This window comes from Dendropsophus ebraccatus, chromosome 2, assembly GCF_027789765.1.
Source record: "Dendropsophus ebraccatus isolate aDenEbr1 chromosome 2, aDenEbr1.pat, whole genome shotgun sequence".
Lineage (NCBI taxonomy): Eukaryota > Metazoa > Chordata > Amphibia > Anura > Hylidae > Dendropsophus > Dendropsophus ebraccatus.
Window position 1 is genome coordinate 26,201,965 of NC_091455.1, and position 25,827 is coordinate 26,227,791.

General features: G+C 40.2%; 1 protein-coding gene across 1 annotated transcript in view; it reads left to right on the plus strand.

Moving 5' to 3' along the window:
* CSMD3 (CUB and Sushi multiple domains 3) overlaps positions 1–25,827 on the plus strand; it is a 467,563-nt gene that overhangs the window by 243,226 nt on the left and 198,510 nt on the right. The window contains exons 22-25 of the mRNA XM_069959625.1: positions 979–1,074; positions 5,050–5,253; positions 18,883–19,007; positions 24,117–24,213. Coding sequence (XP_069815726.1) covers positions 979–1,074; positions 5,050–5,253; positions 18,883–19,007; positions 24,117–24,213 — 522 coding nt within the window. The remainder of the gene's footprint in view (positions 1–978; positions 1,075–5,049; positions 5,254–18,882; positions 19,008–24,116; positions 24,214–25,827) is intronic.

The window sequence follows — 25,827 nt, forward strand, 5'->3', positions numbered from 1 at the left end:
TATCTTGTGGATAGACAATACTTATCTGATCATGGATTTCCATCCTCTGGGGTCTCAATGATCTACAGAGTGGGGACCCCAGTTTCTGTTAGAATAGAGCAGTGGGACACATATGTACACTGCTGCTCCATTCAATCTATGGGAGCCAGGGGAGTATCAAAACAGCCAGTATTGTAAGGGGCTCCACCAATCAGACCCCCCCATGTTCAGCTATTTATCTCTTATCGCATGGATAGGGGTAACTTCATCAGATGGAAATACCCCTTTAAAGAACCCAGGAGTTCTTAATGTTCTTGGCATTCAAGTGTGTTTGATGAAAAACATTTTTCCATAAAGAAACACCAAACCTTAAAAGAAACCTGGAAAACTTTAGCGGGTATTCACATCTTCCCTACACAGTCCAAATAAATGGATGATGTGTTGCAAAACGAAATAAGGAACTGCCAACATCATAATTTATTATCAAGCCGGGAGCTCTAAATCAGTTAAGATCTTTGTGCTACTGTACTGACACAGCTGCTTGGCTGTATCAGTACAGTAATATGAAGATTTTAACTGATTCAGTGGTTTCGACATCATAAGGAATCATGATGTCAGGAGTTCCGTGGTTCCGTGATCACCATGCACGGACCATAATCGAAACGAAACGCATGACTGCCCCCTGAATTAAGGACAAATGCCATGATTGTAGTGTTTCTGGTACCCAAGACTTTTTTTTTTTAAGTTTAGCATTATTATTACATGGATACTATATGTTAGTTATCTCTTAGCTGACAAATTGCTTCTAAAACATAAACCAATAAGGGAGGACACCATTGTAATTGTAAAATATTTGTCCGATAGATTTAATATTGACTTCCCATTACCATACACTGACACTTCATCTTTAAGCTACATGTAAGAACAGATAATTTTAAAGTCAGGCGTTTTCTTTGTTGACGTGTTAATAAATTTTGTTTTATTTATTTTGTTGAGTAGGCGAAACGCTTCCACTAAGTTCTGGTAACCAGATTATTATTAAATTTACCACCATTGGACCAATGACATCGAAAGGATTTCACTTTGTCTATCAAGGTAAATGCACATACAACCTGTACAATACATTCTACATGTATTGTGTCATTATATCATCAGAATCTAATGGAGAGGTCGTCATCACACATGGACAGAGATCTCAGTCACGTCAGACTGAGAATTTGTGTAGGGCAAAGTTCCTCAATCCCAGTTCTTGAAAAGCCCCAAAAAGGTTATTTCCTTATTATTGCACCTGTGGTATCATTACTTTTACTCTGTAATTTATTATTTTATTATCATATATTGCCATATGTGTTTATAGGATATTGTAAGTTGAACTTCCTGGGTTATAGGGTAAATTTCATAATAGGATCCCTCCCGCTCCCCATCCACATTTTCCCATTTATATTATTGGTATGATATGGTCTGAGATACCACTGGATTTTTTTCAGTTAATATAACTGATGTATTATTTTACTACTACCCTCTTATAATATGACCTCTGCCTTTAGATATGAGCTGTTATCATAGCATTAAAGGTTTTTTTTTGTTTTTTTTTAATAATTTGTTTCCTAGTGGCTCCAGTCTCTAATGGGGCGACCTTATCATATATAAGATCATCTAGAAATACAAACATTACTTTGAAAAAACTGACTTCAAATTGTGACTTTGAGGGACATACAGAATGACAAACTATTTTATATGCATTCAGTATATGGAATCCATAATAATGTCATCTATGTTATATGGTTAATAGATGGGGGGTATCCTATATATAGATACGGAGAGGGATAATCAAGAAGTCTCTAATTATTAGACAATCTAAATGTGGTCTGGACAGTCTAAGAATGAGATTAGTTTTTAACACTGGCCAAGATTGTTTAAAAATGTTTAGATAATTCGCACGATTAATGATTTTGAATGAACAATGTTTTTTTTATAACGATCAGCATTTAGACGAAACGATACATCGTACGGAAAAATCGTTATGCGATCGTTTTGCGATCGTTTAAGCCTATATCACACATTGGTGAAATCGTTGAAAGACTGTTTACACTGAACGATCTGTGAATTTTTTGCGAACGACCAACGATAATTTGAGAACATGTTGAAAGATCAAAATGAACGATTTCTCGCTCGTCGTTTGATCGTTCGCTGTGTTTACACGTACGATTATTAATCGAATTCGATCGTTATCGTGCAAATTCGAATGATAAATCTTTCCATGTAAAAGTACCATCAGTTTACAACTTTTATTAGTTGCCTGACTTTTATGCAAGAAAAAGTGGCAAATATTGGCCACACATTTCTGTTGCTTAAATGGTACTCCAACTTTATGGTAAGCCACCCCACCTTGTTTACCATGGTATAAAAGTGTTTAAAAATGTACATTATGGTATGTGTAAACTATCTGTTTGCACCATAGGCACAATGAGTTTTGATTATCCCCTTCATTGGGACCATCTACTCTGCCTAGTTAAAAAAAAAAAAAAAAAAAAAGTTTGATCATTTTTGGGCCATGTTCACACACTGTCAAAATGACTGCCATTTTTAATGGACAGCCGTCATGTGACAACAAATAATGGTCATTATGCAAAAACTGCCATCATTTTGACTGTGTTTGACAATAGCCTTGCAGTTATGATTATACATCTTCCTGTGTATTTTTATGTAGTGATCACTAAGAGGCTATGTTCCCACTGTGCCTTTTATTGGACATTTGAAGGTTGTTTTTAGGATGGCTGTCAATTTGAGGCCGAATAATGGCCTTTATTTATTGGTATTATAAAATAATGGCCATTATTTGGCTTCAAAATGGCAGCCATTTTAAAGACCACTGGTAAACGGCCAAAAAAGACATAGTGGGAACATAGCTTTAAAGAGCTTTGTAGCTCCTTTAGCTATTAATCAGAAAAAGCTTGGCATATTCCATAAACTCTGAATTTCGGAGCTACTCACCTCTAGAAGGATTGCTTTCAGGAACAGTACGTGAAGGCTATGTTCACACACACAACGACGGCCATTATTTTTGGTAATAAAAACAGTTGTCATTTTGGTGGTGTGTGTGAACAGAGCCTCAGGCTATGGTCTTATAACAGGATCATAGTGGGAAAAGGTGGCTGTCTGTTAAAGGGGTAGTTCAGCAAAAAAGAAAAACAAAATCCTTAAAATAACTGGTATCAGAGTAATTTGTACTTTACTTCTATTAATAATCTCAAGTCTTCAAGTACTCATTAGCTGCTGTATGTACAGTAGGAACACTAAACCGACTGAAACAATTTATAAAAACCAGACAATTTTCTGCCGGGAACACATTAGTAAATCAGCCCCAATATGTTAATCCTTTATATGTCTCTATTAGGATGGATTCATATGTAGCATTTTTAGGGAGGCATTTTTTTTTTTTTTTTACAAAAATCACTTTAATATTGTTAAATATAAAGAGCACTACATAGAAAGTCTGGGCTTGGTTGTACGTAAATGTAGTCTCATGCAGACTGCATTTACCAGAAAAAAACAACTCTGTTTTGTTATGTTCTGATGTGACTGTTCTTTTCAGCAAAATAGTACTATAGATCTGAACAATGTGATAGATCATGTGAAAACTTCATTCTCACTATGGGACCTATGTAGAAATTGCACTAAATTTTGAAAAAGAGAGTAAGCATTTCAAATCATGTTTGGAATGTTGATCTTTATGTAATTCTGAGACATGTTTAAAGCTGTACTCCGGAAGGAAAACATTTTCTTTTTAAAGGACACCTGTCACCCCCCTGTGCCGGGGTGACAGGATCCCGACCCCCTGTTAGACCCCCCTATACTTACGTGATCCCGCCGGGTCCCGCTTCCTGAGCCGGCCGGGTCCCGGAGATATCAGCTCCCGAAGCCCATAGAGAATGAATGGGGAGTCCGATGCTCCGTCATTCTCTATGGGCATCGGACTCATCTCTCAGCGCGCGCGCCGGGCTTCGGGAGCTGATATCTCCCGGGACCCGGACGGCTCAGGAAGCAGGACCCGGCGGAATCACGTAAGTATAGGGGGATCTAACAGGGGTCGGGAGCCTGTCACCCCGGCACGGGGGGTGACAGGTCCTCTTTAAATTGCTTTAAAGGTTACCTGTCATGACATTTAAAAGAATCGCCCTCCCCAGCAAATATATAGTTAATGCTTGCCTTATGTATGCTGTTGGTTTTTAGTTAGTTTACTCAGCTACAGCAGTGCTCAGGGGCGTGTACAGGGGCGTGTACAGCTGCTGGCGTGACCAGCCTGTGCAGAACAGAGGGACAACTAACATCACTTCCTTAATTTGGTCTCTTTTTTGCTGATTTATCATTATTTATTGGTAACAACAGCTCCCATTCTTTCTTTTTTTTAAGTTATATTATTTAGTAATATAAAACTTTTCTTTTTATACATTTATTACCATTGAGTGACAGTAGTAAGGGGAGACTCAGGCCTCTCTGCTGCCACCAGTGTTTGTGTCAGAAACTGCAGGACTAAGTATATACATCACACGGGGGGGGGGGGATCTGTATAACGCTGTTTGGTAGCACTGTATAAGAGCAGGGTCTCCCTTGTGCTGTGTATTTTTACTAGCTATAGTTATATTTGGCAGCCTCTGTACAGCGAGCAGTGGTATCTATCTATGGTATGATCCTTTTAAGAGCATCTGTGACAATAACATTTTAATATTCTTACCTGTCATGATAAAATAAAAGTACATTTTACAATTTGACATTTGTACCCTGATATTTCCTCCTATATCTGAATGAGTTCTCACAAATACAGTACCATAGACACTGGAGCTATTACATGTTCATTCTCTTTTCGTAAGTGTCTTGAACGATTATAAAATGTTGCACTCTACTTGCGACACGCTAATTAACAAAAGAAATCTAAAGTGACAATATTATGTCATCTGCTTTCATCTCGGTTTAGGAAGTTACAATGTTTAACGAAATGTCTCTGCATCTGGTGTATTAACAAGTAGAACTGTTCTGTTTACGGGTCTTGTTCTACGTTCTTGTTTCTAGCGGTCCCGAGGACGAGTGCCACTCAGTGTAGCTCTGTGCCGGAACCACGTTTTGGGAAACGGAATGGGAACGATTTTGCTGTCGGATCTGTGGTTTTCTTTGAGTGCAACCCAGGATACGTCCTCCATGGTTCAGTGGCCATAAGATGTGATTCAGTTCCGAATGCGTTGGCTCAGTGGAATGACACTTTACCAACATGTGTCGGTAAGTAGCTTATAATTCCACGTTTCTGCTAAGAAGGATTCGTTGACCTGAAACGTCTTCTATGAAATAAAGTCTATTCATACTGGAAATGTAACAAGTAATACGGAAAGCATCAAATATTGTTCTGCCAGGGGTCTGCATGGAAGAAAATTCCATCTATTGTCCGATCTTCATTGGCTCCTACTGTGAATCAACCTGCAACTGAACTGAAATGACCTGCTTTTTATCTGGCAGCGGTTTACGGGTTGTGTAACAATGTTTGACATAGGGTTAATATGAAAAGATAACAATTCCAGGGAAGATGTTACGTTTTTGTGAAATATCAATCCCTGTTCATTTTAGGACTTCTGAGATAATTACACACAAGTCCTTTCACCAAGAATCATCTTCTAACATTAGAGCTGAGATGTCATTTTAGTGGATTTTTTTGTATCTTTTTCCTGATTATAAATTAAACCCACAAGTTGATTATATTGCGGGTGTCACAATTACAACATCAAATATGAAGGAAAAGGAAAATTATTTCAGAGCGTGTCATAACTCATTAGCACGGGCAATCTTTCCGGCCTGTTACAGATTTTCAAGAAGTAATATGTAAAATTATAGCAATAAGCAAAGAAAAGAATCTAATAAAATCAGATCATGTAGGTATAATTTAGGATTGTAGATAAGTGTGACCTACTCTAAGGACATGAAAAGAGTTACGGGTCTTCCTCACCCAAAAAATCCCCCTCCCCGCCCCACCTGGTGTTTAGCCTTAACACAGCCACCTGGACCTTAAGAGGGAAAAGGACTTAGTAACATGATTTAAAAGGTTGACTACTTCCTATGGCAATTTTACTGGTCTCACTCCTCTTATAATTAAAGGTGAAGTCTATCTGGCCCCACTTTTTTTTTTAGCAAGTGCTAGGGAGGAGGATAAAAGAAATAAAGTGCTCTTACCACCCCTGATCCAGTGCTGGTAGCCGCATACCGCTGCTCCATTTCCTGGGTCCCCGGCCACTTCCTGGTCTGAGTGGGCACCCAGATTGTCATGTGTGAGGTCCGCTTAGCCAGTCAGTGGCTTTAGTGGGTTCCCACCTTGGTCGCTAACTGGCTGAGCGGACTCCGGGGGACCAGAGTGGCCGGACTCAGCCACCAGCGTTGGAGTGGGGGAGGTAAGAGCATGCTATTTCATTTATCCTCCCTAGCACTTGATAAAAAAATGGGTCTGACCGGACTTCTCCTTTAAAAAACCCTGCTATGTAGATGTAGAAATCTTCTTTCCCTTAGATTTAGAGGATACACCCTTTTTATTACACTACTAGATATAGAGAGAGAGGGAGAGAATAGGTCTCAAAAGTGATCCAAAACTAACCCCTGTGGTTCCCTACCAGTAACAACTAAATGGTGAGAGTATTTACCATATGCCAGGTACTAATCTACTTACACAAGCTCCCCCCCAGCCAAACATTATCATTTCATGTACCAACCTTTTACATGACACAACATTGAATATGCGACATCCACCAACTATAACAACATAGAAGCTTTTAGGATTAGTTTTACTAGTTCAGAGTTCAGAGGCTGCTATTTTTTTTCTACCCTCTATAGAGGAGAAGGGAGGTGTGATCTAAGGACTAATAAACAGGGAGATTATTGGCCAAACAGGTCTATAAGCTGACAGATGAGCAAAGGCTTGTTAATTGTGAGTAATCTATAAGATCAACGCTAGTGTACAGTAAGAGTATCAGCTCATCCAATAGGGCCCTAAGGCTGGATAGACTCACCCATCCTTGCCCCATACCTTCCGCCTTTCTGTTTACCCCTATGTTTGAAATCTTTGGTAAATTTCACACTGCCCATAACTAAGAGTTATAAGTGATACAATATATGACATAAAAATGTCATATAATATTGACATCGAAATTAGACCAAAAAAATAACCGGGTAGCCTCTGCTCTGCTAAGTAGGGGGGACCTGGTTAAATGCTTGAGCTTCCCATTGATTTCAATGGGCTTTGTTACTCAAGTTGAGCACTCCAGCATTAAAAAAACGCTCGACCAAGCACTTAAACGCTTGCTCAACACTACTAACAACATTTTTTATCTATCTGGTCAATGATTCAAAGAAGACCAAATAGGGCCCCTATTGGAGTAAAGTGGGGAAGTTATCATCAAGTTTCCTCAATCAGTGTTTCATTATATTTGGTGTTTTCTCCATGGATCAGGGAATCAATTATTTATATTTAGAAATGACTGACCTGGGCTGAGGCTTGGGTTTGTATGAACCTAAACCATTGGCATTTGAATCCTGCTGTCTTCACGTTCCGTGGGGAAGGTGGAGACAACCCCAGTCCCACCTACGACCTGGGCTGCCTTCCTGTTTTCCAGATGGGACCCCATTCTCCACCTACCCCATGGAACGGGAAGACAGTGAGATTCAGATGCCGATGGTTCGGGTTTGTACAAACCCCAAACGTCAGCAACGTTCTTCCCGATCCGATCCCTGTGAATTGAAAGTGGGGAAGTAAGGTATTGGGGTTCATTTTATCCACTATTAATTTTTTTCTTGAATATTTTATAGCATGAAAATAAATAATCTTCATATATTCAATAGAGCTGAAAATAAAAATCCTTGGCTTCCTAACCACTCGGCCTTTTGTCCCTACCACAGGAGATGAAGGAATAAAGTCATTCAATCTATGATGTACGGCTTTGTATAATGAAATGAAACAAGGGCCTCAAATCCAATTATTTATCAATCCGTAGATAATATATGCAGTTAGGATGAGATTGAGCTTGATCTGTGTTTTAAATGAACTATACAGGAGCCTATATTAAATTGCTGGGAGTCTCGGGTGTCCTGAGATCCTTTTACTTACAGATATCAGTCATCCATCATCCCGCCCCGCCATTGCTGGTAATTATTTAAGCATTTTAATGTCACTGATTTTATATCCACCCGGTCTCCCACTGATGTGATCAATTATGCATGGCACAAGACATTACAGCTGTAATCTTTACAGGGTTAAGTTGTATTGTTCTACATATTCCTGCAGTCTCTCTGCATTTAAGGAAAGCTTCTGAAGGAGTTGATAATACTGTTCTAAGGCAATGATATATTACCTCCTAATGCTAATGACAATGCAACACATCAATCTTGTTTTTTTCAGGCTAATGAAGGCAGGCAGACTATCTGGGCCTGGCTACCATTCCTTTTTCTTTTATGCTTGACTATCATAATGGCAACAATTTAGATTTTCTCCTAATCAAGATGGATACTTTGTTTATCTCCACTGGATGGTCTTGGCTTTGCTACATTGATTTACAGTGGGATGTGAAGCGTGTGGTGTTACTAGTCAGATATTTGGTCAACCAAAATACATAAAATGTTAATACACAGGGCGCTTATCTGCCCAATCTGGCAGAATCTTGGAGATATTGCTCCGTGTAAAAAGGACAAGGAGCCAATCTTTGGTTTATTGTCTTCCAACAAGTTTGAAAACCATCGGCTGCCGGACCTGCAATGCTGACAGCTTGTGCGAGGAAAAGAAAATAATAAAGAGGTTTGCCTACTTCTCCTCACTCCCCTGGTGTCCTCCTGGCTTGTTTCTGGGATTCTCCACCTACCACAGCCACCAAGTGACAAGCCGCTCAACCAATTACTTGCTGTGGCACTGTCCTGTCTATGCCAGTACTTGGCTAAGTGGTCTGTCACTTCAGAGATGGGATCAGAAGTGTCCGTGGGGGCTGAGGTGAGTGGGGGATCCCAGAGAAAAAGGTTGGAGCAAACCGGGGAAGTGTAGGCAGGTAAATACATCTCTTTATTATTTTACACCTTTAGGCTATGTTCACACTGCGTATATGTCCGGCCGCATATTTTCGCGGCCGGACATATACGCGCCAAGCTCCGGCCGGGGATTTACGCTACTTGCAGCCAGCTACGTACATAGCGCGAACTTACGCCCGTAGTCTACTTACGCTTCCCGAGCGCCCTACGTAGCGATCTGACAGCGGTCTTTTACTTGGAAATCTTTGCCTAGCCCCGGACACCCTACAGAACCTTTTGGATCAGCACAAAAAGCTTGCAAAATGGAGAAATCACCACTCCGTACGGGACCGCATGTTACGCTACGGGCGTAAGTTACGGCATTTCCGTCCTTAAACAATGGTCTGGTTCATTTTTTACGGCGCTGCGTACGATCTGGGCGTAAGTTCGTACGTAGTGTGAACTGTGCAGCCGTACATCGTATACTTTCCATTGTATGCAAACTACGTAAATCTCCGGCCGCTTATTCACGGAACGCGCTACGTCCGGAGACTTACGTAGTGTGAACATAGCCTTAGGCTATGTCCACACAACTTATATTTTTTATTAATCACAGCCGTTGTTGCAAATTGCAACACCAGCCGTGATTAATAGAAAATGTACGTTGCATTGAAGTCAATGGAATCCTGTTCGGAGTGTATACACATAGTATACACTCCGGCCAGGAATCCTAGCAGTAGCAGGAAAAACTGCTATTGTGAATTGGTGAATTTGGAAGCGGGCGCATCCAATTCAACAGAAATGAAGTTCATCCGGCTAGTACTGCAGTACTGGCCGGCATGAACTTCACTGACACCAGCTGCTCTGTGACACCACCGGGTCACAGAATGCCCGATGTCTTACTGTGTGTGAACCTGGCCTTAAAGCAAGGGATGCACAGCCATCACTAACAACGTAAGGGGTTCACAATAATCAAGCCATCTAATCTAGCAGACTGTCCCTCGCTTACCCCGATCATCAGGCTGTGCAATACCACCCTTAGAGTTCTTTTACATGGGCAGCCTTATGCCAGACATTATCCCCCATCTAGCAGATTGGTGTTTATTTAATGAGCCTTTTACATGTCTCATGGGTTGTATGACCCTAGTCACTCAATAAACACAGGACAATGTGAGGTTGACTTACATACAGTATTCTATATTTCAATTTTCCCTTAAACAGTAAAACATGGAATACAGTAATTTACATAACAATTACAGAGATACACAAAAGAAAAGAAAAACAAAAATAAAATGGACTGTATGAGATATCTGTTTGTTGAAACATCCCATGCAACCCTTTTCTCCCTACAACCACCAGCCCACCTTCTATGTGTAAAACTGCAAGGGTGACACCTAGTAACCTCATCTCACAGTGAGAGAGCTACTCAAATGGTACCAATAAGAGCGTCACAACGATCAGACCATGATGAAAAAATCATCAAGTCAACTAATTAAAATCCTATCCATAAAATTTTAAGTGAGCTTCACTAGTGATGTGCCCTCTAGTTGTTGCAACTTGAGCAGTTTGTAATTTTTGGCACATTTAAAGGGTATATTTTTAGCGTATATAATCTAATTTAGTTTAGCGCGCATCGAGGTAAATATTTTTACATATACAATAATTTGGCAATTATACAGTAATATATCTCCACACATCTACACTATATCAATATATATCACTGATCTGATAAATTCGATCTGTGGGACCACTGCTTTTAGAGCAGAGTGGTGTTCTGTAAGCTAGATAACAAGCTATCAACAGTGGGAGGGAAAGAGCAGAATATCGGGAGAAGAAGGCAAGTTTGCTTATATACTGTATTTTCAAAAATATTGAGAGTATATAACTCTACAGGTATAACTATATTAGAAACTATGATGTAGCCTTCATGTTTCTATGGAAATCTTAGATTAGTAGTCTCTATGAACACCACCTTCCCTTCTTCTTTGTATTACAGTAAGGTCCTGTATGTTTTTTCTATACCTATGAAATATAAAAGTACGGCTGAAAATGATAATTTAGATTTAATTTTTTTTTTAGATGAAAAGAATATGTCTGGGTGGGTTATTTCTTTGAAGCTGAAGGAAAGCAAAACTCAGGAGAAAATTAATATACCATGGATGTCACCTCTGAGAGGTAGAAGTCTATGGTACACTACAATAATTAAAATTTATATGAAATATAGCATATGAAGGATGGTACCTTAAAAAGGATCCATTGCTTTATGCCTCCTCACTAGAGCAAAAATGCAAATAAATGCCGGCTTCTGAGGGTTCCTATAATGTAAACCCTTTGATCTGTTGAGACTTTTTAGAGTTGGGCTTCTTGAATGAACATCGAATGGGACTTTCTTTTTTTTTTTTTTTTTTTTTTCTTTTAAGAGATTTGATAGCTAAAATAATTTAGATAAAATATAGAATTTTAGATGGGTTATCTGAAGAATAAATATTCTTCAGTTATATATAAAGATAATTTGTACATTAAAGACTGTTATTATGAAATAAAGAACATAGAGAATGGCGAAGGAAAAAGGCCAAACAAACTCCCCTCTTTATGGACCATTTGAAACCAAAAATAAAAAATAAAACCTTTATTAAATAAATATAGCTGACAAACTTAAGGAATACAAAAACATAGCTGCCTTCTTCCAGAGACAGTAGAACTCATGTTGTGAGTTTTTCTATGGTATTTCACCCCAGTTCCATTGAAGAAAATGGAGCAGAGTTGTAATACCACACACAACCTAAGAACAAGTGCGGCACTGGTTTTGGAAGAAAGCTGTTTTATAATTTCTCATAGGAGTTGTTTCTCCTTAACCCTTTCCCGCACGAGGACGTAACTGTACGTCCTCGCTCGGGTGCGGGCGTTCAGAGCGGGGCCGCGCGGCGACCCCTCTCTGAACCGCTGCGGTACCGGGTGCCCCATGTAGCCCGAGGCCGTGGCTATTAGCGGGCACGGTCCGATTGCCGTGCCCGCTAATAAGGTAATCAGATGCAGCTGTCAAAGATGACAGCTGCATCCGATTACCGGATGCAGCACTTCCCTGGTGTCTAGTGGGGGAGATCTCTCCTCCGGGACGTTGTCCCGGAGGAGCGATCTCCGTTACTGCTGCCGGCTGGGGACCGCTCTAGGATGGCGCCGTCCCCGGCTCGGCACTCGTTTGTTTTCGGCTGCAGCAGCCAAAAGCAAACAAGTGCCTATCTCATCGATCTATGCTGTATGACTATATACAGCATGGATCAATGAGTGATCAGTGCACTTATACTAGAAGTCCCCCAAGGGGGCTTCTAGTATAAGTGTAAAAGTAAAAAAAAAGCGATGTTATTAATAAAAAGCCCCCTCCCCTAATAAAAGTCAGAATCACCCCCCTTTTCCCATGTTATAAATAAAAATAAATAAATAAATAAACAAACATGTTTGCTATCGCCGCATATGTAATCGCCCAAACTATTAATTAATCACATTCCTGATTAAGCGCCAAAAAATCCCAAAGTGCAAAATTGCGCTTTTTGGTCGCATCAAATCCAGAAAAATTTTAATAAAAATCGATCAAAAAAATCACAAATGCTCAATCAAGATACCGATAGAAAGAACACATCATGGTGCAAAAAATGACACCTGACACAGCCCCATAGACCAAAGGATAAAAGCGCTATAAGCCTGGGAATGGAGCGATTTTAAGGAACATATATTCGGTAACAATGGTTTGAATTTTTTACAGGCCATCAGATAATATAAAAGTTACATACATGTTACATATCGTTGTAATCGTAACGACTTGAGGAACATATATAACATGCCAGTTTTTCCATAGGACACACGGCGTAAAAACAAAACCCACCCAAAGAAAAAGAATTGTGGTTTTTTTTTTTATTTCACTGCGCATATAATTTTTTTCTGGTTTTGCAGCATATTTTATGCAAAAGTTCAGCCTGTCATTGCAAAGTACAATTAGTGACGCAAAAAATAAAGACTCATGCGGGTCTGTAGGTGTAAAAATGCAAGTGCCATGGCCTTTTAAGCACAAGGAGGAAAAAAGAAAACGCAAAAACGAAAATTAGCCCGGTCCTGAAGGGGTTAAAGGAGAACTCTGGCTTAGACAAAAATACAGTGTGGGCAGGTGGGTGCAGGAAAACAATAAACCTATAACTGTCCTAATACCCCTGCAGTGCAGAGTCACCTTTCACAGACCCCTTCTGGCCTTCTCTAGTTCCTGCAACATCAAGACCTGGCTCATAAATGCCCATTTAGCCCATTTGGGGCAGAACACTGCTGCAGTCACTGATTGGCTGATCGGGCACTTCTTGTCACCACTGGATCCTAGGAGAAACTGGGTCCCAGTGGAAGTCAGTGAGCTGGTGATGCAGTGCTGCAGGCGCAAGGGACTGATAAGTATAGATTATTTATTATGTTCCCAAACCCCCCTATCTGCACCATATTTTTTGGTTTCTCCTGAGTTCTCCTTTAATAGGTTTACCTCATGAAGATAACCCCGGTCTATATATCTTATTATGGCATAAAGTAAATTTTAGATGGGCTCCCTACTTTTTTATTGCTTATCACATGAACAACCCCTGGTAGTAGGTTAGGGCAGCCCCTTTAACTGGTATTAGATTAAGTCCCACTTAAGAGGACCTGTGATCATTTAAAAAAAGTTTTATTATTTATTTTATCACTTTCTTTATTACTTATGTTATTACTTTCTACTCTCATATTTTTGAGATATAGAAGCTTTACTGTTTGGGTGACTAAGTTTATTTATTTATTTTTCCAGATGGGCAGAAGTTTTATTGCAATATGGGATGTGAATGGTAGGCTAAGGACGTTAGATTAGGGGCTCTATACTTGCCCCTCTTCAAACACCATTCAGCCCATTCAACCTCGAAAGCACAGCCTATTAGCCTAGAATTCACACACCATTTTGAAATAAAGTTCATCTGACAATTTGGTGAAAAGAACGGATAGTCAACCATATAGTTAAACCCCTGAATCTAAAAGGGGAGTAAAGACACTGTTAGAATCAGGGCCATTGAGTCTATATGAGGATAGTTCACACAACTTAAAAATAAGGGCAAAATACAGCCGTATTTGGATATATATATGGCCGGAAATGATGATTGTGTTCCTTGTTTCAAGCCGTATTTATCCATATATGGCCATATTTTACCCTTTTTTTACGTTGTGTAAACTAGGCCTAGTTCACTGATCACTGATCGTCTTCATGTAGGTGACAAATTTCTTTAAACTTTTGCATGTATAAAACACCAATATCCAATGCTCAATACCTAGACCTTGAATTGGTTTGATAATCTGACAAGTATAATAAGAAACTGACTGAGAACTTTAGATTCAGGAACAGATAATACCCAAAGTTCGGCAATTAGACCGTGAGAATCCTTACCTATAGAATACACTCCTGGGCCGAGGTACCAAAGCTCGCGAGATACATAGGAAATAAACTAATTAAAATATGCTAAATATATTCAAGTGATTAAAATGCCCAGATATCTCAGGAGTGCAGCTTAAAAGTCTTTACCGTTATTTGTAGATAATGAAATGTTATCGGGGAAAAAACATGACATTCACCAAGCTCTAATGCTTTCCATTACAGCTGTTATTTTTGCATACAGTGTCATTATCTCAGCGAATGTGGTGTTAACATCAAGAAAAGATTACCTGTTGCTGATGAGAAGGAGTTTGCTTAGTGACTCCGTACAGATGGTTAACTGCTTCGCTAAACATCCCTGGGACATTTTTCGATTTTGTACAAAACATGTACAGAACTAAAGGAAATGCATTGCAAGATGTCAGACAATGCAGATGCATGCTAAAACTACTACTAACAACAATGATATTACAAATATTAGTGCATAAAGATCACTTCGGTCAGGGGGAAACATTTAAATATTTAGGGATCGAGATCTCAGCCAGCCCTCAGGACTTTCATAAAAATAATACAATACCGGTAATAAAAAAAGATAAACAAAAAAGTAGAAGTATGGGTAGATATGTATATAACAAAAGCAGATAGAATTATGCTTGCTAAGTCGGTTGTGTTACCAAAACTACTGTATATTTTTAACGCCACTCCCCTGTGGATGGATGATAAGAACTTTAAAAGGATTGAGAGTATTATGAATAAATTAATATGGGGGAGAAAAAGGGTACGTATCCGACAACGGTTCTTTTGCCTCTCTCGTAGAAGGGGGGGCTTTGCATTCCCAGATCTCAAAACGTATTTTGTAGCTTCACAGTTGTGTCTACTTTGGAAAAGAGGTAGTGTAGACTTATATAACTATATTTTAAAAGAAGCTGGGAAATATTATACAGACTTGATTGAAGTATTAGAGACCGGCATACTGCTAGAGGCTAAATGGCAATCTTACACATCAGTGGTGATGTTGATTAAAATCTGGAATATAGTTAAAAGTAAAACAGGCATTAAAACATCATTAGAATGAACTCCTTTATGGAATAATAGTAGAATAGTGGAGGTAAATAAAATCAATCTAAGTGGGAAGTTAAAAGAAGCGGGTGTTATTGCAGTGAGAGACGCCTTCCATGAGGGAGTGTTAAAATCTTGGTCTAGATTAAAAGGTGAATACGAATTAAAAGGATGTGAATGGTACGAGTATGTCCAATTGCAGAATGCGTACTTTAAGATGGAGGATAGGGACTTATTTAAAGTAACTCAGACTCCAGAAATAATAAGATTAATAATCCAGGGAGTCAAGATTCAAAAATGTCTCTCAGTTCTGTATAAAAAACTGTTGGATTTAGAGCAGAAGGACATCACAAATAGGAGTCGAGTGAAATGGGAGGGAGATTTCGGGGAGATAGATGACTCCCATTGGGAGAGAATTCTTAGTAATGTGAGATTAGTTTCATTAAATCAAAACCATCAGTTAGTGCAATTTAATATCCTGCATAGATTATATTATACACCTCATTTCCTCAAGAGAATTGGCAAAAGGAACTCAGCCAAGTGCTCCAGATGTGATGAAGAAGAGGCCAATTGGGCTCATATTTTCTGGGAGTGCCCCAAAATAAGACCTTTCTGGGCAGGGATAATGGTAAAAGTTAATACAGGACTAAAGATTGAGACTCCTTGGAACCCATGGGTGATTATTTTGGGAGCAGAGATGAAACTGGAGGGTATAGGTAGAAGGGAAAAAAACATGTCTACATAAAAGATTATTTGTAGCTAGATTGCTTATAGTAAAAAACTGGTTGGAAGTAGCAGCCCCTGAGGTAAAAGCATGGGAGGAAATGGTTAAAGTATACAATAAGTACGAAGATGACTATTATCACAAATACTGAGATACCCTTGCCTGGAAGAGGAGGGGGGGGGGGGAATTAAAGGGATTATAATGTATATATTAACTTATAACAACTATGTTGTAATGTAAGACTTGGCAAAAAAAAAAAAAAAAAAGATCACTTCGGTCATGTAACTGTTTAGATGCAGCGATCAATAGCGATTGTGATATCTACACAGTGTTGACAGCTGTCATTGCTGTTCAGTCATTATTGTTAAGGCCTTCCATGAATGGTTTGCTGGTAGTCTGTTTGAGGTAGACTTCACTAGGAGAGCTCCGATCTAATAGATCAATGCATATGCATCACATTGATCATGTAGGCAATCAAATAATTGTTTATAATAGGCCTTAACTGAACTGAATAAAACTGAAAAAAAAGATAAAAGTTAAAAAAAAAAAAAAAAAAATCCCTCCCCTATTGCAAATTCTGATTACCTCCATTTTCCAGATAAAAAAAAGTACACAAGTAAACAAAATTACATATGGTATCAAAAGCAGATATGGTACTAAAGCACAAATGGTATCAACACATAAGCAACTGTCCAAACTATGAAATGATAACCTCCCTGATTCTGCACAGTTAAAGTATGGGCACACTGAGGAATCTAGGCGGATCACCCACTACGGATTCTGCCGCTTACCCCCATCTCCGCCTGTACCATAGACTCCATTCTATGGTCAGGCAGATTCCACATAGAATGGAGTTTATGGCACAGGGGCGGTGATGCGGGCGAGCAGTGGAATCCGTGGTGGGTGATCCTCCCATATTTCTCAGCTTGCACAATCAGCGAACACTAATAGCCAGCGTCTGTTTGCTGCTTTATTTATGGAAAATCAGGGACTCAGTCCAGCAGCTGATGAGACCGGCTCCTGATTTTCTACACAGCTCACCTGCACAGCAGCAGGTTAACCCTGAAGCTGCCAAGGCATAATAAGCAACCATAAGCATAACAAGCATATACTCAGAAGAAATATTTGTTCCACAACTTTGTGCAATCACATACAGTTTTTTCCAGCAAATAAGGCTACTTTTTAACCCAGGAAAATCTTCTCAAAAGTCAATGGTCGTCTTAAACGCCGGGTGTCATTTTATAGGGTGGGTGCTGAAAAACTTCAGAACCAGACTGGAGAATCTGCAGTCACCGCATAAGGGTACTATTTCACGGGCCGAGGAGGGCCCGCTCAACGATGTAAACGAGCGCCGATCTGCTCGATCGACGCTAGTTTACTGGGCCTATTCCACGGCCCGATGATCGTTGAGCGAGGGCTGCAGGGACATTGTTACTGATGTCCTTGCAGCCCTTGTAGTCAGGGGCGGATTAACTTTACCATAGCCCCCTTTGCTGTTCATCAAGCCCCCCCACCCCACTGTATCTATGGCAACACTAGTGTGGTGTTCATAGTACAGGATAGATAATGTTGCCCTGATTTATGCTAAATTACAGTAGAAAAGTAGCAGCGGCGGTCCCGGCCTGTGATTGGCTGAGCGCTCCGTCAGCTGACAGGCCATTCTGAAGCTAGATGGCGCGGGAAGAAGACCTGACATGTAATGTATTACTGCTGCTGCTTCTTCTCAAATTGTCGGTCGCTCGCTGCGCACCGCTATTGAACCGTAGCGATGAGCGATGAGGGAACGATGATTTTAGGTCTGGCCCTAAATGAACGATCAGCCAATGACACGATCGGCTGATCGTTCTCTCTATACCACCGAACGATTATCGTCCGAATCGGGCCAAATGGGACTGATCCGGCAGATTATTGTTACTGTGGAATAGGGCCCTAATGTGGGAGGAACTAAAAAAAACCTACCCCCACCCCAGAAACCATGGTACAATCATGATTTTTTTCCCCATTCCAAATAAATAAAGGTAATGGTACTATAAATCAAACGTGACTCTTAAAAGAAAATAAAAAGCGTACAGCTGTTCCGATGGAAAAATAATGCCTAAAAAAATAACAATATCCCCTCCCCTCTATGACACAGCCATGCTTGATGCGTGTCACCAAGTGGAGGGAATATCATTACAGGGAGCCGAGAAAACGATACCGAGCTCGGGAAAAAGGGATTGTGCCACTAGGATCCCCGTGCCGGCATCGGCAAGGTAGTGGAAAAAAAATCACTATGGTACATCCGCTTTAATTAATTGGTTTATTAGAAATTATGACTCTTCAAAGAGGATTGAAATAGTAAAAATTTTGTCAAAAATTTGTTTGGAGAAGGTTTTAAAGGAATCTGTTACCAGGATACGGACCTTTACCTTAGGACATTTGTGTGATTGAGTTAAAATATTTTCTAATCACTTATTGACCTCAGATTTTAGAGCAAAATTGCACCTTTGAGCGACTTTTACAAATGCCAACCTGCATCGTTAGATGACACATAGTAAGAAATTCCTAACTATGCTGTATGGTGCTACTCAGCTGTCACATTCTATTACAGATTGTGCAAATGGTAAGAAATAACAATAACTGTCAGCTAATACTATATATACATTGTCTTCTATTTTCTTGTTCATTCTAGTGCCCTGTGGAGGAATTTTAACAAAGCGCAAGGGGAGAATTTTGTCTCCTGGCTACCCTGAGCCATATGACAACAATTTGAACTGTATATGGAAAATCACTGTGCCGGAGGGAGCAGGCATTCAAGTAAGATCATAAGATATTTTCAAACACTTGTCACATTCGTTTTCCTATGATGACGGAAAATAATTTCATAAAGCCAATGAAGTGATAGCAGTCAGTATCCATAGTGCACAGGTTCTGATGCCTAAAATATGGCTGCAGATATTGGGTATTATAGTGTCCTATTGAATTAGGAATACGTACAACTAATGCACCTATTATTTTGTCGTCTTTGTTCGAAACAGGAACGCATTTTCTGTAATGGTTATAGTTTATGGCTCAATTCACACCGCAATATTTTTCATGATGCTTGTAGACGGCCATCATTAACAGATATTGGACGTCTTTTTGATGGGCGTTGGCAACGATGGCCGGAAAATCTCGTAAAATCTCGAACGTAACCTATGCTCATGGGGGTCATTCTTTCATTTTTTGCAGAAATAGATACAACTCTGACTTTACCACACATTGCTATTATGGCACCTTGGGGTCTCCACTTGTCCTAGCCTAGTAAAGGTGGAGACATTCATTTAACATTACATATCAATATATCCATCTTCAGTAAGTGAGCTAAACACTCAATGGTGGCTGCAAGTAAATAAATGTTTTGAAAGATTATTTTTCATCTTAAAAGGGAAACTATCAGCAGGCTAAACTAATCTAACCTGTTGATATGTCCCTACTGCACAGGAGACGCCGAGGAGGAAGGTATGTGTCTTACCGTTTTGGTGCAGTTAGTCATGTGCTTCACGGTCCGGTGAGACTGTTAGGAGCACTGCCTGTCCCCATATCCCCCCTGGATTGGCGCTATGGGGGGGTGGGCAGTTCTAATGGGTGCCCCAGTGCTCCCAACAGTCTCACCAGACCATGGAGCAAATCACTAATTGCATCAGAATGGCACCGATGTGGAAGATAAGAGACATACCTTCCTCCTCAGTGTCTCTTGTGCAGTAGATTTGTCTAACCTGCTCATAGTTCTACTTTACAGGGGTACTCCGGAGAGTGACAACTAAAAAAAAAGTATACATTGTTTTAATATAGTTTTATATGATCTTGTATAAGTTTATTAAAATGAATGTATTTATTTATTTTTTTTTACATTTTTTTTTAGTTACTATTATGCATTGAGTGGCGACAGTAAGGGGCGACATGGGTCTTTCTGCTGCTGCCACCAACTTAACCAATTTAAAGTCCAATGTCACCTCTTACTGCTACCACCCAACGTTTGGGGCTGGGTTCTCACTACGTATATTTCAGTCAGTATTGTGGTCCTCATATTGCAACCAAAACCAGGAGTGGATTAAAAACACAGAAAGGAACTGTTCACACAATGTTGAAATTGAGTGGATGGCCGCCATATAACGGTAAATAACGGCCATTATTTCAATATAACAGCCATTGTTTTAAAATAACAGAAAATATTTGCCATTAAATGACGGCCATCCACTCAATTTCAACATTGTGTGGACAGATCCTTTCTGTGTTTTTAATCCACTCCTGGTTTTGGTTGCAATATGAGGACCACAATACTGACTGAAATATACGTAGTGTGAACCCAGCCTAAAAGTAGATTTTAAAAAAATTGTACATTCATTTTAAAAATTTGTATTACAAAGCGATACTTAGTATCACAACAAGTTTATACATCCTGTTATATGCCTCTCCACTGGAATAGCCTAGAATCAAAAACAGTTTTATATTAAAAAACACCTAACAACATCAACAACATTGTGCAGCTATTAAAAATAGCATGAGGGTATTGTTTTACAACTCACAATGATCTGGATATACGCCAGTAGGCTTATTTTCGAGACGTGGAACTACAGGAAATAGGCACTGGGCAGTTAAATGCTTCAACCGTTTTCTGCTCCCCGAGCAGCCCCTTAAAACATGGGAACAAACTCACCAATAAGATGATGTTATAGGCATACTAAAATAAGAAATTCAGATGATTGGTTACAAAGTAGTGGTTAGGAGGAGATCACTGAAAGGATCCTGCAGATGTTTTATAGGGACAGAGATAGAGGGTTGGGGACTGTGTACATGTGTCCTGGGTTGCCAACAATCCACTGTGTCTCTTAGATAACTTAGATACAGGGCTACAGTAATGAATGGATGCCTAGTAGGTTTGTCCAAATCCAAGCATTCAGCATTTGAGTATCGGTGGCTGCAAAAGTTGGATGCAGCATATGGCTATGTTCACACAACGTATATTTTAAATTAATCACGGCCGTTGTTGCAAATTGCAATACCGGCCATGATTAATTCAAAGTACGTGTTGCATTCATTTCAATGGAATCCCGACCGGAGTGTATACACATAGTATACACTCCGGCCAGGATCCTCAGTGTCTGCAGGCTCCAGACGGATTTTGCATTGTGGCTCAGTTGATGAACTTCACAGACACCGTCTGTTCTGTGACACGGCCGTGTCACAGAACGGCTGGTGTCTTACATTGTGTGTGAATCCAGCCTTAGGTAGTCTTGGAAAACATGGAAATAGCCATAGGCTCAAGGTTGGCTCATCTCTAATGCCTAGGAATCCAGAAGATCAAATGTGGATATGTTGTTAAAAAATGTGTATTGGGATCCCTATGCTTCAATACTGCAACTTTTTAATCCGTGATGGTAGAACAGGCTCATATTGTGAGGGGGTTTCAGATATAGAGGTGCTTGGTTTGTACTTATTAGATGGTTGACAGACAAACCTGCCAACCATCTAATAGGTATGGAAGTGTCCTGACTCATAACAGAGACTAAAGGAAAGAAGAATCGAGCAGTTGGGTTTTTAACATGATCAATCCTTTTTGTGCTCACGGAAGATAGACCATGACTAGAGGAGTCTGGATTAGAGATGAGAGAGGCTAGCTTGAATTGACCATTGGATTTGATGTAGATGTGGGGGCAGGTTCAGATTAGTACAGGATCAGGGACTCCTGTACGCTGAATGGCAGAGCATACATTGTTCGCCTTGGCACTCAGTTAACATCCGTTGAGCATGGTGCAGAGCAGTGATGAATATAGTACTACGTTGCCTGACGTAACTGAGTAGTAATGTATACACTGTAGTACCTGGACAGGAGCAGCTACTCTTGCCTTGGAAAAATAGTCCCTGCTCCTGTGAAAAACTTGCAAAAACCAAAATCACTTTTTTTTATTTGGATGAAATTTAAATTATTAGGAAACAGAATAATCTAGCAATAAATTATTCCCTTCTCCCGGCTGAGAACACTTGCATGGTCAGCTGCACTGAAGGTTTGCATATGGGGAGATCAGGAAGAATAACTTTCAACCAAAGTAGTGTTTGTCAGACAGCGATGTAATGTGTATACCCAGTCCTGGGCTCCCCTCCATCAACCAATATCACTGAAGTTCCCAAGGCAACTCTTACATTATTTGACTCCATTCCAGTCTTCCTTTATTATTATTTATTCCATAGGGCTGTCAGTAAACTTATCTCTTCTATTACAGAGCACTACAGATAAATTACAGTCTTCATTCTTCCCTAGTGTCCCCCTAGTGCCAGGACAACTCTTTGCTTAGTAGTTACTGGAACTTGTGTGGACATTAATCTACTCCACTCTCAAGTTCAGCTTGGGTTCATCGATATGCCTGCTGGGTCTTCTTATGGCAGAACTCCATCTGCTACTCTCATTCATTTCATTGGGGAGTGACCTAGATTTGTGTGTAAGAGAAACAGATCGCTGAACTCAGGGAGACCAGTGAAAGCGCTCAATGCAGTGAAGTCCTAGGTGCATTGCCCCCTTGGAGCAATGCCTAGTAGAGCCATAAGAGAAACAGATTGCTGAACTCAGGGAGACCAGCCAAACGACAACACTGGCGGATGCTAGTGAAAGCGCTCAATGCAGTGAAGTCCTAGGTGCATTGCCCCCTGGGAAACATGAATATGCAAAAGAAGAGCCCGTGGAGCCTCATTGAAGAGTCTCAAAACACAGGACTAGCCAGATATCCCTCCGGGAAGGACCCAGCCAAGGGGCAGCTCCTGTTAGGAAACCACCAAATCCACCATATTAAGTGGCCCTATAAGTCAATGTAATGACAAGGGATAAACCAAGGCTAGGTAACCATCCACATACAGCTGTTTCGGGGTGTTGCCCCTCATCAGTGTGGAGCAGGATTCTGGCTAGATTTGTTTGTGAACACTCTACTAAGGACTGGAGTATACTCATTTATATGATCATTCATCATTTATCTTTTTGATATATTATCCTACTTTCCCTTATAAAATATAAATTTTATGTTTTGTCAATCATGTAAAAAAATTGATTGTCTTGACTAGACATGAGCAAAGCAAACGGTAATTGGTTTTGCGAGGTTCGCAAATTTTTGGTCAATCTCGTTAAGATTTACAAATATAATTTTAACAAGTTTCATTACAACAGCCATAACTATAGTACCTACAATACTGGGGCTATTACAGAAGGGCAAATTTGGTAAAGCATGCTGTTGTAAGAGTTTCAAAAATAGAAAATCACAATAAAAAAAAGCCAATCATCCAATTTCCGCCATTCCTCTCCTCTCTGTCCCTATATCACTCTGTTAGTCTCTCCCTGCTCTGCTCTAACTGCCTGCTGCCATCCTGCTCTCTCCTCCACACACAGCCGACCGGCCACCTCCATTCCCGAACCTCCTTATATAGAGGGGGAAGGGAGGAGCTGACATCAGAGGGGCCTGCAGCTGATTGGACTGGTGCTAGTGATTATGATTATTTCCTTTCTCCCACCCACTGATGCTCCAGACAGCATGTGCAGCCGCCATTTTGTTGTTTTGCGAATCTCCTTAACAAATGCGCTTCACAGAACGAAGCAAATTGACAGCACGATTTGCAACAAATCTTGATTCGCCAGATTAGCTTCACTCATCTCTAATTTGTGGTCAAATAAGCAGGACTACAACTATGCTTAAAAAATGCATTATTGTGCATATCCTGAATTCTTCAGCTCTTTGAGAGTTCATAGGTTCATGCCAGTATGGTTTCATGATTATAAATAGTCTATGAATCGCTGTGACTTTTATAGTACACTGTGTTATATTTACATGCTGTTCTGGATTTTTTTTTTCCTTAAGTGTTTTTGAAGCTCAGGAATATTCTGTCTCTCTGTGTATTCCCTAGGTACAGGTTGTCAGTTTCGCAACAGAACATAACTGGGACTCGTTGGATTTTTATGATGGAGGTGACAACAATGCTCCAAGACTTGGCAGCTATTCAGGTAAGCAAGAACTACAGGCTTCTTCTCAGTGACCTATTTTAATAGCGCTGATGAAACCGAAAAAAAAAAAAAAATTGGATGAACTATTCAACAGTAGAAATAATTGGAGCATACAGTTAGGAAGGGATATCGAGCGGTTGACTTTATAGAACGGTGCTTTGGATTTTTTATTTTTTGCAGATTTATTACCAAGTCCCAGAAATACCAATGTGAATGAGTACTTTAATGTTACCACTACTGGAAAGGGCCAACATACAGTGTATCTGGAAAAGATGGCTGTCAATTAATAATAATGGCCGTAAATAATGATCATGATCACTATCATTAATAATACAAAGAGGGATTTTCCCAAGAAATGCCAGTCCACTTCTGTAGTGGGAACATAGCCTAAAGGATGAGCTGGCCCACATTTATTGAGCAGGTGTACACCTTGGGGAAGATTTATCACTGTGCGCTCATGGCATATGGCACTTAAAAGGGGCAGATTCACCCCTTTTTTTGTGGCACATGGCTGCTGTATCTCCCGTATTATCCTGCCTTATGGGCGGGCAGGGGCGGCACGACAAGGCGGGGAGAAGGCCTTCTCTTACGTCTGATTTATAAAGGTCTACACCTGAACACAGGCCTAACTAGGCTTCAGAGCAAGTGTAGATTACCGCACAATGCCGGCACTGGGTGCAGGACTGGTTGTCTGTACTAAGAGGTGCCTCTTAGTAAATCCAGCCTGGGAAAAGGTGGATGGGTTTTAAGACTGGTATTCTGGTATGTCAGCAAGAGGAGAAGGGGGATTGGGAAGTCGGCACTCCGGGACGTAGTGGATAAAATATAACTTTTATTCGTGCATTAAAAACCCATGGTGGGCAAGCAAACACCTACGCGTTTCACGCTTCTGCGCTTAATCATGGTCTGGTATTCTGGTATGTCAGTCTTGATAAATGTCCCCCCATTTTAGTAAAATGGTACACCAGGAGACCTTTGAAATTTTAGGAGTATTGATTGCAATTTTTCTTGCTGCCACATTCGGCAAGCATTGGGAAACCTAGGCATGGTCTCCAATAGAGATGAGCGAACCTTGAGCATGCTCGAGTCCATCCGAACCCGAACTTTCGGCATTTGATTAGCGGTGGCTGCTGAAGTTGGATAAAGCCCTAAGGCTATGTGGAAAACATGGATATAGTCATTGGCTGTATCCATGTTTTCCAGACAACCTTAGAGCTTTATCCAAGTTCAACAGCCCCCGCTAATCAAATGCCGAAAGTTCGGGCTCGGATGGACCCGATTCGCTCATCTCTAGTCTCCAATGGAGATTTATTGTACGTATAAAGAGATAATAGAGTAAATTTAAGTGCAAGTCTATACATGCTCATGCCCCTGAGTGATTCACCATCTCTGACCAGCCAGAAGCAGGTGCAGCACTAATTTTACTGATTGTGATGGGTGGGGGACTGTGATGATCAGCTGAGGGAAAGCATTGCATTTTGGTAACTGCTCAACCAGGAAGGACAGAAACACAATACAGAACAAAATACCCCCAAACAAATGGTTTTGGTAGTTTCAAAACTGGGGTAGACAGGTAATTAACGCTATATGCTTTTGCAGAAGTTTAATTTTTTT